This window comes from Leishmania infantum, chromosome 23, assembly GCF_000002875.2.
Source record: "Leishmania infantum JPCM5 genome chromosome 23".
Taxonomy (NCBI): domain Eukaryota; phylum Euglenozoa; class Kinetoplastea; order Trypanosomatida; family Trypanosomatidae; genus Leishmania; species Leishmania infantum.
Window position 1 is genome coordinate 512339 of NC_009407.2, and position 12155 is coordinate 524493.

At 59.6% G+C, this 12155-nt stretch overlaps 3 protein-coding genes across 3 annotated transcripts; all 3 read right to left on the reverse strand.

Annotated features, from left to right (window-relative positions):
• Positions 1-716: 716 nt before the first annotated feature.
• On the reverse strand, positions 717-2078 carry LINJ_23_1290 (conserved hypothetical protein; the record flags this gene model as incomplete). The annotated part of the gene is made up of 1 exon (XM_001465765.1): positions 717-2078. The coding sequence occupies one exon, from the start codon at positions 2076-2078 to the stop codon at positions 717-719; it is 1362 nt and encodes a 453-aa protein (XP_001465802.1).
• A 907-nt stretch (positions 2079-2985) lies between these two features.
• On the reverse strand, positions 2986-5004 carry LINJ_23_1300 (conserved hypothetical protein; the record flags this gene model as incomplete). Its single annotated transcript, XM_001465766.1, has 1 exon — positions 2986-5004. The coding sequence occupies one exon, from the start codon at positions 5002-5004 to the stop codon at positions 2986-2988; it is 2019 nt and encodes a 672-aa protein (XP_001465803.1).
• Positions 5005-6485: 1481 nt separating this feature from the next.
• LINJ_23_1310 (conserved hypothetical protein) lies at positions 6486-7949 on the reverse strand (the record flags this gene model as incomplete). The annotated part of the gene is made up of 1 exon (XM_001465767.1): positions 6486-7949. The coding sequence occupies one exon, from the start codon at positions 7947-7949 to the stop codon at positions 6486-6488; it is 1464 nt and encodes a 487-aa protein (XP_001465804.1).
• Between the last annotated feature and the right edge of the window lie 4206 nt (positions 7950-12155).

Sequence of the window (12155 nt, forward strand, 5' to 3'; positions counted from 1 at the left end):
AAGAGGAGGCCTGCGCCAGATGCTCGTAATGGTGACGGTATGCCTCATAGCTGGCACAGCTGTTCACGGTGGAAACGACATAGTGCACGCCCTTCGTGGTCACCGCAAACGGCAGCGGTACTTTCGCCGAGCGCATCGCTGTCGCGACCGCTGAGACCTGGGGGAGCTCGACGTTGTGTCAGTGCGCGTATGGATGTGTGAGCGAGGTGTGTGTGTGTGTGTGTGGCCCTGTCAGGTGGAGCGGCCGATCGCAGCCCACAACCTCGGCCCAAATGTTGATGCAAAACAACACCTGACCTTGCCACACGGTTGCGGTGACAGTGTGAGCGGGGGGAGGGGCAGGAAAAAGGGGGTCGACAGGAAATGAGTGAAAGGTGCGCACAGTGAGAGAGAGAGTGATGGCAGTGGTCGATCGAGAGGAAAGCTAACCAAGAATTGCAGGGGCTCGGCGTACAGTCAGGCGCGAAAAAAAACAGCACACACAGCATTCGCCGAGACGGTAGCGCTAGGAGGCTCAGTCGACTTTGTTTTGCGGATCGCCTATTCCCGTGCGCCGCGGTGATGTATGCACGCATGTGCGGCTGCACACCTGAATCCCTGTGTGCTCGTCTTTTTCTCTGAGAGTGTGCGTGTAGCTGTGCACCTGCTTCGCGAGCATCGCTGTGGCCCGCTCACCCTCACTCGGCGTGGTACGTGACATGTATGCTCAGGTGCGCCTACGCCGCCGTCGAATTCTCTAACGCCCGCTTCTCCTCCTCCAATGTGCGTAGCACGGCCACAAGCTGCTCTCCGCTCAGGATGCTCGTGCTGCGGCCACACAAGGCAGGAGGCACGAGCACCATCACGAACACAAACGGGGGAGGCACAGCAAAGGAGACGGCAGTGCGCAAGGCACGTGCGTCGCAGACCGCTGCCGTGTCGGCCTTGGACCCGGAAGCAGTGGTGGTCACGGCGGCCGTGCTCTGCTTTCCACCGGCCGCCGGTCGTCCACCCTGTCCACGACCCCGGTCCTGACAGGCGCTCTTTGAATTGTAGAACTGCACCGTTCTCTCAACCCACTGCCGCGCCTGTCGCTCTGCTTGGTCCAGCGCCGCCGAAACCTTCGCCTCCGGAAGGGTGTCTGTCGGAGAAGATGAGCCGAAGAGGGCGCGCCGGTCGACTGGGTAGCACGCGTCGCGAAGCAGGGAATACGGGCTAGTGCGCAGAGATGAGGCTATCGGCGACAGGTGTGCGTTTCTGCCGTCTGTACCTTGGCAAGTGGCCCCGTCGCGTTCGGCGCACGGCACGACCGCGGGCTGCGGAGTGTTCAAAGCTGTTAGCGGCGGAAGTGTCGTCGTGCTGGCGTCCTCTGCAGCGCCGCCCGTGACGTCGAACGTCACGACACCGACGCGATCTGCCTTCCAGTAGCCATTGCCGCCGCTGTCGATGCCGTTGTGCTTGTCGCTGACGTCCGTGTACAGTACCTCCTCCAGCGCCCGCATCCCCTCCAGCAGCACCCTGCCCTGCTCAACACGGTCTTCATAGTAAAAGACGCGCGCCGGTCGGTGGTACTGAATCAAGGAGAAAAATCGGTTCAGTTTGTACTTGACGGTGCCGGCCGTCTCAGTCGGCTTCAGCAAGACGTCCTCCACCTCCTTGTCGAGTCCAGCCTGCTGCAGCAGCGTCCAGATTCGGTCGCAGTACTTTACGTCCCGGCCAGTGAGCACATAGATGAGCGGCATGTCCACCGTCGCGGCCGCTGGGTGTGTGCCGACGTTGGGACGGCGCTCCTTCGTCAAAGAGTTGCGGGTCTTGACGATGGCGCGCATGTGTGTAAGAATGGGCTCCACGAACCACGTGGCCTCAGCCGGCCGCTCCGGCACTGCCGGTGGCGACAGCGTCGAAAGACTCTGATACCACCCTAGGCCGCCGGAGGACACGGGGCAGCGTAGTTCGCCGTGCAGCCTTTTTGCTGCGGCGGCTGCATCCTCGGCGCCGAGATCGCCCGAGGCGACAAGTGCGGCGGCAAGCGCATTCGGGTCGGCCACCGGAGAGAAGAAGATCGTGCCGTCGAAATCGAAAATGTGCAACTCCACCATAAGGGCCACCAGAAGGTTGAAAGGGGGAGAAGGGAAGGAGGAAGAGGGAGGGAAAAACACAAGCGAAGGCGGGCGCTGAAGCAGGCACAGACTCGCGAGCACACAGCACTCAGCGACAATGGCACACCGCACGCTACCAGCTACAGCACTCGAGTACTCACTGCGTGTCTGTCGATGTGCGAGAGATAAGGTGATATGATGGAAGCGCAAAAAAAAAAGAAACGCAAACCCGAAAGTACTTAAAAGGGGCGAGGAATGGCCACGGGGAAGAGAAGGAGAGATGAGCACATAGACGGTATCGGGGTGGTACAAAAGCCAGCACCACGGAGGAAAGGATATGCACGCAACGGCTTTGATGAGCTTCGCCAGCCACACTCCTCCCCACTCAGCCCCCCTCCCCTCACACACACACAACAGCGTGTGAGTGCACGTGAGACAGAAAAAGCAGAGTGTCTCACATAAAGGCGTGTTTGTGCATGTGTATGCGTGTGTGATTTAAGCTGGCGATGATAACTTCGGTTGTGCATATGCGTACATAGGTACGACGCAAAACACAGTGGAAGGCGCCCACCCTCTTCCGGGGCCTAAAAGGCTCTGCTCCGAGTCTCGTTGTGCGCCACGTTCCCTCACCAGATGTCAGCTCCACAAAGTGCTCTGGAGGATCGTGGGAGGGAGTGAAGACTCAAAGGACAAGACCGGGGAAGAAAGAAAGGGAGAAAGGCAGAACAGAGAAACGGCGTGCCAACTGGGGGCTTCGGTGCTCATTCGCGGGCGAGTGTGCAGAGATGCGCACGCGCGCGCCCTGTTCCCCTGTGGGTGCATACGCGGGTGAAGAGAAGAAACCACGGCGTCGCCTTCTCCCGCGCCATCTTCGTGCAGCCTCCCTCTCCCCTTTCCCCCTCCCTCGTTAGATATCAGCGCGGCTCCTCGCGTCGTCTGCGGTGATACGCAGTCCTTCCAGGGCCGCCGAGGACGCCATTAGGGACTCGATCCACGCAGCACGACCCTCCGCCGTCGCCCAGCTCCGCCGCACCTCTGCAGAGGGCGACACCTTTGCAAAGGACATGCCCACAAGCTTCTCCTGAATGCTCTGCTGCACGCGCTGAAACCCGATCGAGGCCAAGCACGTCGTCCATTCGCTCATCCAGTTGCGACGCCGCGGACCCTGCGTGCGCGTGCTCACAATAACAAGCAGCCCACCTTCCTTGAGCGCCAGGAAAGCATGGATGCACGCCAAGAAACGCAAGCGTGGGGTGGGGATGTAGGAAAGGAGAAGACAGAAAAAAACGGCGTCGTAGCTTTCCAGCCGCACCGCCGTCGCTGCAAGCGAACTTTGCGCCGCGTCGCCCGCACTGCCGTCACGTGAGTCGCAGGGGTGCAATCCGGAGTTTCCACCCCCGTCGGTGAGGCTGCTGGCTGGGCGCTGCCGCTGATAGCGGACGCGGCCCTCCTCCGCCGTGCCGGATGCAACGGCGGTACTGCTCCCGCGCACCGCTTCGTCTGCCTCCGGCTCTTCAGCGAAAAAACCCATCTGCAGCCAATCCGCCTGCCACACACACGGTGACGGGGCACCGTTCGAGCCATTGTTGCATCCCGCGGCTCCCTGATAGGGCGCAAGATCCATGGACGTTACATGCAGAGGTACCGGTGCAAGAGGCGCAGTACGGCTCAAGATCCTGCCGAAAAAGGGACCGTAGCATGAACCCACATCCAGAGTCCACAGCGGCGCAGGCGCTGACGTCGGCGTCGCATGAGGCGCGCCGCGGGTGTAGTGCAGCGCAGTAGCCCACGCCGTGTGCTCGCCTCGGCGCCACGTCGACTCCTCCACAATGGCGCGTGCGTCTACATCCTCGTCGATGAGCCCTCGCACTGCACACACCTCCGTTGTCGACCCACTAATTGAGTCGGTACTCGAGGACAAGCAAGAGAAGCCGCCAGCCCTCGACATCTTTGGCGCAATGCTGCAGCTGCCACCCCGGGATGGTGTGCAGGCGCTGATCAGATGGCCCACCTCCGCCTCCGTCGCCATGCGACCATATCGCTGAAAGAAGAGCCTGCGAAGGGGCTTCACGACTCGTGCAAACACTCCAGGCAGTTGACGGAAGCGTGTCTGCTCGACGCACACCCTGAAGCATGGCAGGGAGGACGATTGCACAGCCGCCGGAGGTCGGCCATCAGCGGCGCCGGGTGCGCTGCCTGCAGTTCCCTCCCCGCAACCTTCCGTCTCTGCCTCGCCGAGGTAGTAGGAAGCGATGCTCTGCAAGCAGTAGCCGAGGCGGTCGCTGTAGTGGCGAGAGTCGGTGTCGGACATCGTCGCAGTTACCGTACCTGACATTGCCTCGCCTATCATCACAAAAGAAGACGGCGTTTGTACCCCGTCTGCCGTATCGCTACTTCGCTTGCGCTTCTCGCCAAGACGTGGTGCGGTGGATTCAGACGTTGCTGCGCGGCCGCCGTGCGCTGCAGGCTCGCCTCTTGCGCGGCTACTATCATCCACTCCAGTGCCGTGCCCCGCCAGAGGTGTCACAGATGGATTCCAGTACAGCGTTGCGAGATGATGCATCGCCTCAGCATAGGCGGAGAGCCGCTGCGCAGCCGCCTCGCCTGTCAGCGTGCACCGCCACGCTTTCAGCTCTTCGTGGTACGACGGTGGCGGCGCAGAGGCAGTAAGACAATATGAAGCGCCCATGGCGGTCACCACAGTGCCACTGCCACTGACAGCGGACTGCACGGCCGCCTGCAGGTGTCGATGCTGCTCCTTGATGAGAGATGCCCAGCCCAGGTGCTCTGTTGAAACAGCTTCGTTCTGCGATGTTGAGGTCAATGCAGGCGCTTGAGAAGGCGACTCTGGCAAAGGTGCGTGTGAGACCGACTCATGATACCTACCGGCACCGTTTTTTGCCTGCTGCGACTTTGCCGACGACATTAGGCGCGACACTCAAATGAGGCTAGCGGCACTGTGAGAACGCGGGAGCAAGGAAAGACAGCACACTCACGCGGCCCGGCAACACCGTCCCTCTGGCTATGCTCGGTCAGTGCTTCGTTGATGCGTGCGTGTGACGCGCGCGCATGGGTATAGGGAATGCGTTTCAAGAGAGGGAAGACACAAAGCGAGCCAGTGAGCGCGTGTGAGTGCAGTGTGCATTCGAGATACGAGAGCGCGCGCATACGCAGCACAAAATCCATCCTGCGCCCCCCCCCCACACACACACACCGCCGCCCCTCCCCCTCCCTTTCCGTTCTTGTTCATCCCCTCACGGAGTCGTGCGAAGCGCTTTGTGGAAGGAGAGACCCGCAGAGCATCCGCACTGGCTTGACAGGAGGAGGGACACGCACCGCCATGTCCTCGCGTCCGCTCTTGACGGCCACCACACATATAATCGTAATACTAGTAAGAGAGGAGGGAGAGCACCCCTCTCAGCCCCTGCTGCTGGCCAGTGAGAGAGAAGCAGCCCCCCTCCCCCCACCTTTGCGAGTCCGCTCTCGCCCTCTTCTTTTTCTTTGTCAAGCCGCAGCTGTCTTGGGGTTGGTGAAGACTTGCCCATGAAAGAAAGCCACGCCGTCGAAGCATGCCCACTGGCTAAGACATTCCGGAGAAGGGCACACACGCAGACATACAGGCACAGACACAAAGAATGGCACAAGACACAGAAGACGCAGCAGCCACAACGCGCATCTTACCAGAAGGACACAGGCACAGGCAGGTCGCAAATGAAGAAGAAAGCGATGGGATAAGAGAGAGACGCGGAGAGGGAAAAGAAGGAAAATCACCATGGAGCAGCAGCAGCAGCAGCTGCTGCTGCTGAAGTTGTGGCAAATGGATCAGCTTGCACGCGTGGGTGCTCGTGCGAGCGGGGTGTGCGAGAGAGAAGGGAAGCTGGGGATGGAGAGAGGTGATGCAGCCTATCCATGCTCATCCTCCCAGAAATCACCAAGCAAGAGAATGTAATGGAAAATCATAATGAGCAAAGACAGCCGCACCCGTTTCCAGTTCTTGGCGTGACCTATGCATCCCCTTCTCTGGCTTTTCGCTAGCTTCTCGTCTGCAGCCACGATTCAAGAGGCATGGGGCGCATCTCCCCCGCCCACCCCAAAAGCTGTGCCCACACGCTCAAGCAAACGACGACATCCCCCCTGAGGAGACAGTAAGGCAACAAAACCATCGCAAAGGAAGAGGGAGGAGGAGGGGGGCACAGATAAGATACAGATACGTATATGCGGAAATGGGCAAAGGAGCGCAGGAAAAGGGAAGGCAAAAGCGGTCTGCCACACACGCACACACGCACACCTTTTCTGTCTACGCGCAGGTACCGCTATACCCCAAGCCGGCCCTAAACCTTCCCACCTCTCCCGTCTACGGCGCCGTCAGCAGCACCACCACCACAACACACACACCATACAGACACGCTAGCAGTCCATGTAGTCACCCTCCTCAAAGGAGTCGCAGATGACCTCCACGGACGGCTTATCCAGCAACCGCTGAATCGCGTCCTGCATCATGATGGACCCGCACACGTTGATGACCTTGAGAGACGGGCAGTCGGCCAGCCGATTCACGTCCGTCACGTTTGTCATCTTCAGATCAAGCTCCTCCAGCGTGGCGCACTCCGTCAGCATCTCCACACCTTCGTTAGTCACGGCCGTGCGCCCACACAGGATGCGGCGTATTTTCGGGCACTGGTGAAAGGCGTTGATGCTAGAGATGTACAGACACCCAGTGAGCACCACCGTATCGAGCTCTGGCGACTCTTCCAGGTGAATCAAGGTGTAGTCCGTGAGCGCCGTGTTCGTCGCATCGAGAACGCGCAGGTGCTCCATATTTTTGAGAAACGTGATGTTGTTGAGGTCGGTCGCGGCGCAGCGGAACATTTCGAGTTGGGTGCACTGCGCCACGCATTCGATGTCCTGCAGTACGCTCAGCCGCGACACATCGAGGAAGCGGAGTTTCTTTAGGCTTCCCAGCGCGGACAGGTCAGCGATTTCCTCACAGCCGTCCAGCGACAAGTGCACCAGGTTCTTGGCCAACGACGTCTTAAGTGTATTCAACGTCATCGAGTGGAGCGGCGTCTCGGACATGAGCAACGTCGTCAATGACTCCAGCGCCTCTTTAGGTATCTGCGTGAGGGCAGTGTCAATGAAGGTCGCGGTGAGATCGAGAGTGCGCAGGTTGGAGCTGAGGTCACTAAAAAAGGCAGAAGATGTGTCATCGTATACGCCGCAGCTTTCCACGTGCACGTCCACCAATGAGGCACATGTCTCGGAGTGGATCGCGTTCAGGTTGGAGAGCTTGCTGCAGGACCGCAGTGTCAACTTCTTGAGGTTCGAGAGGTGCAGCCCCGAGACACCGTCCGGCTCCACAGGGCAGAAGACGATCGTGAGAGATTCGAGGCTTTTGATGCGGCTGGCATCCCCGAGGGACGTGACGCCGCGGCAGGAGACCAGCTCCAGCTCCCTCAAGTTTGTCAACGCGCCAAGGGGCTCGAAGAAAGAGTTCTCCACGGGAGCGTGATGCAGCACGAGGCGCGACAGCCCATTGGCGACTAAGGCGTGATAGCGGCCCAGCAGCTTAGCGCTGTGGGTGCGGAACTTGCGACCGATAGAGGAGATAGAGTACAGGGAGTAGTTGCTGCGTCCCCGCTCGTCTTCCTGGGCGTTGAAGATGATGCACTGGCCGTAGCGGGAAACCATGATTTCCTTGTGTGGTGCCCATGGGCTCTGCGGGCTCTGCACAGCGCTGCGAAACGGTCGCGAGACGCATCGCATGGCTGTCAGGGTGCGTCGGTTGTACGGCATGTAGCGCATCACCTCGTGAAGGGTTTCCTTGTCCGGAATCTCCCCCGTGAAGGGTGTCCCGCTGCTTTGAGAGAGCATCGGCCGGTGTCGCAGAGGTGTCGGGCGGGAGAGAGGGTGTCTGGAAGCACGAGACGGAGAGGCACACACACACACGCACACGCACACGCGCGTGAAAAGGGAGAAGGGGGGGAACAAAAGGGTTCGCGAGATGGGCAGTGCTGCAGCACGGGGAAGGCCGTGGAAGGGGAGGATGTTGTGTCAAGAAGCCAGACAAGGAAGAGAGAGGAGTGAACAAATATATATATATATATATGTACGCGTGTGTAAACGAAGGACTCTATGTGCGTCTGTGGATCTGCGACCCTGCGCGACAGGGTGGAGATGGAAAAGGTATAGGAGGGCAGCAACGCGGCAACGCGTTAGTACGCGGCGTGCGTTTGGGGTGAGCAACCCCCCACAGTGGACGCACTGGGGCGCAACAATGAAGATTGATCAGTGTGATAAGCCCGCCTCACCATGCACAGACACACACGCCTATGTGGGCCCTTGCACGCCAAATGTGAGAAAATGCAGCAGAGGACAGAAAACCAACCAAAAGAAAATATATATTAAAAGCTGAATAGTTGGAGCAGGAACCAGAGAGAAGAGAGACGAAGAGGAAGAGGAGGAGAGTTAGCAGCATCGATGCCGCCGTATGAGCAGATGCGGAGCGCGGGAGCAGCAGTGCGCATCCCTGGTCCTCAGCCGTTTCATTTTGCCAGACACACACTCACACAAGGCTGCGTAGTTCGCATGAGTGGGTTGCCCCAGTGCAACAGAAAGCGAGAGAAAGAGAGAGACAAGCATACTCATGCAGGCTAGTGGGAGAGAACTCAGAGAGAGAGATGGGGGAGGACGCCCAGACGTGTAGGCGAAAACGGGAGAAACAAGTAAGCAGAATGTCGGCTGTTGCCACCACACATATAATTGACTTATCTCCTGTCACACGAAGAGCTGGTCGGGTAAGTGTCGCGGCTTCTCTGCTGCTCCTGCTAAGGAAGCTGTTGCTTGAGCACGAAAAACAGCATGAACGAAGAGCGCGGGAGAAACCTACCAAAAAATCTACAAGCCGATTCAAACAGATGAGAGAAATGCAAGAGAAACTCCTCGTTGCGTCCACATGTAGCGGCACCCATCACAACCGCCGTCGCACATACTCCCGTGAGGGCGGGGAGGTGAAGAGTGCAACCACGGAGGGAGATAGCATCGTTAAGCAAACGCGGCGAGAAAGCTCAAACGCAAAACTCATCGGCGATGGGCACACGCACACCAACACACACCTGTACATGTATATATGCATGTATACATGCACATGGATTGCGATGCCCAAAGCGAGAGCGTAAACATGACAAAGAACAGAGAGCGGCAGAAAGAGCGATGTGGAGAGGGCGATGCGGCCTCTGTGGTCGACACCGCCGCCTCACGCCGCCACGAAGGTGTACGAGAAAAAAAAAACGCTGGTTCTTCCAAGGATGAAGCACGCGACGAAACTGATCACCCATCCCACCAACCTCGCTTCATCGCTTCGCGACGAGAGAGAGAGAAGACGACCCGCGTCTACGACGTAGTGCATCCCCCCTCCCCTCCATCCGCGCTTCTTCATGTCAGCACCCCCTCGTCCGTCATCCTCCACACAAACGCGCGCGCAAGCAGTTACGCGCAGCCGCACAAAGACAGCGATGGAAACCGGCGAGGAGAGGTGGAGCGAGGGAGGGCGCGAGAGCAGGAAAAGGGCAGGACATGGCAACAATGTGAGAGAGCACCATTGACAGACAGTCGAAAACATTTTGCTTCCTCAATGTGTCATTCGCTCACGACCACATCAGCACAGAGGCGCGTGCAACCACAGCTGGCCCACCTCTGTTGCACTGCGGCTACATCCTGGCCGTTGAGGATAGGCTTTCCTGCCGCCAAATCGGGCTATGCGCCTAAAGGGATCTCGTTGTCCATCCTCGGATACGTGCTGCGCGATCGGCGTCACACGGGCTTGGCTGGACTGCCTACCTTGATACAAGCAGACCGCGTCCAGGGTCTGGCGGGAAAGCAGAGGCGGTGTGCTCCTGTCGTGCGGGTAGCAGGGGAATGTCGGCCTGGCGTCTGAGACCGGTAACCAGGTCCGTAGCCTGTCCAGTTGGCGTCGACTCCTCCGCCATTGCCGATTTTGCATGCTTGCCAAGCTTCTTTTGGTGCACCGATTCACAATCGGCCATCGACAAGCCGATATGAGAGGGGCGCGCGGCCGCTGCGCATAATGGAGGTGTGCGCGTGCGGAGCTCCGAGGGGTGTCGATGCCTGCACACCGGCGTGAGAGCTGCGGGGGCGTTGTGACGGCACCGCCATGCGGCGCGTGCACCCATCCCCACGCCAAGTGCGCAAGGCGGCCTCCTGGCGTGGCCGCGGACGGATGCAGGCAGGTGCGGCGCAACAGCGCTGTGGGGTCGGGGGCAGGGGCTTGGCCTCTCCCAGCGGGTGTCCGCTATCTGCATATTTTGGGGCACCCACGATGGCTGCGGCTGCTTTGGCGTGAGGGTGCACAAGGGCCTTCGTGCAGTTCCCGGCCAGCACCAGCCGACCGCGCGGCGGCACCGTGGAGCAACGCTGACTCCAGCCGTGCCATGTAGGCGTAGCGGAGGCGATCCCTTGACGGACCGCATTCGTGCGGGCAGACACCCCTGCGCTCGGCAGGCCGAGTCGTGGGTACTTTGATGGCCTGTGACGGGTGCGTGGGCTGTATGTGCACGCGGAGAAGGCTTGGGGAAAGTGGCGATCCTCTTCCAGATACGTGGGTGCAGCGGAAAGCTGCTGCTGGTTGCGGTGCCGCGCACTGGTGAGTGTGCATGCCCCTTTTGATTCGGTCGGGGAGGGGTGAGCAAGAACCAGTTACACATACACATACACAGGGACACAACCACACGCGGGTCTTTCATCGTAAGCGTAGCCTTCCAAACGTGCAAACGCACGTTGGCAATATGGGAAACCTCATTAATCTGAGGAGTATGTCGAATAGATGTATGCATATATTATACACACGCGCAGGCAGGCACCGAGAGAGAAAGCGTGCGCCGTCGTCTGGTGTCGCGGAGCGGCGCAGTAATCTCGTGGGCACGGATGCTTCACGAGGGTCGGGGTAGCTGAGAGCTCTTGTGCACAAACGCCGGCAGCGTCTCGTCGCGGAGGTCGAGCAAGCAGGCCGCGCGCACAATGCCAGGATCGTTAAACTTCGCGTATACCGCCAAGCTCGCATTGCACAGGCCTACCAGGGCTGGGCATACATCCAACGATGTCGATAGTTGCTTCGACCAGCACTGAAAGCTCAACAGAGAAATCCTGGCAGAACGGCTCTTGAAGTTACCGATACGGTGCAAGACCTCTGGTGTCACCGCCATGGCGACGGCGCGGCGACCCGCTCACATTTTCCAGCGTGGGTATACTTGTAGTGGTGTCCCATGTGGTTTCCGTGGCCCGGAAGTACGATGAGTGTGTTGAGCGGGTCCTCGAAGAAGCGCAGCTTCACGCGCAGGTCATTGAAGAAGAGGGTCAAGGTGTCGGAGAGAGGCACCATGGCGCCGTGCGTGCCCGCGTGGCTCCCGGTCATGCGCAATACTTTGAAGCAGTCCTTTCTGTAGCTGTCCCCTCCCTCTTCCCCGGTGCGGCGCCGCAATCGCTATCCTTGGCGGGCCCGAAGCGACGCGCCGGTGCATGCGCGGCGGCAGCCGCTGAGCTGTTTTGCAAGCAAGCGCTCCGTGTTGTCCAATGCGTGCTCACACACCGCCTCGCCTGCCATGTAGTGAGACACGATGTTGCAAGGGCCGCGAGAGTTACCTGACAGCTCGGAGTGCCCCCGCTGCCAGAAGAGCATTTAGAAATAGCGGTCCACACCCGTCACCCGCGCCGCTGTTAGGTACCCGTGTGGTGCATCAGATACTCGAAAACGCTGTGGCAGCAGGCCGAGGTGAAGGGGGGCTCTCAGATCATCCCCGTACATGTGCTTTGCCAGCGTAGGCACGCTACTGTTCACGAAGGACACGTTCGGGAACTTGACCTTGGTGCTGAGGCCGATGGAAGTGGCTGAGATCCCAGCGAGGAACGGCACAAGGTTGGCTGTGGTCTTCACCCCCCCCCGTCCCGAAGTGTCGCGGCCCCCTTCGCCGCTGCTGCTGTGTGAGCAGAGGTGCTCATGTGATGGAGCTCGATCAGGGAACCCGTGAACTTGGGCAAAGAGCGGCACAGCTCCTGTCGACTGGC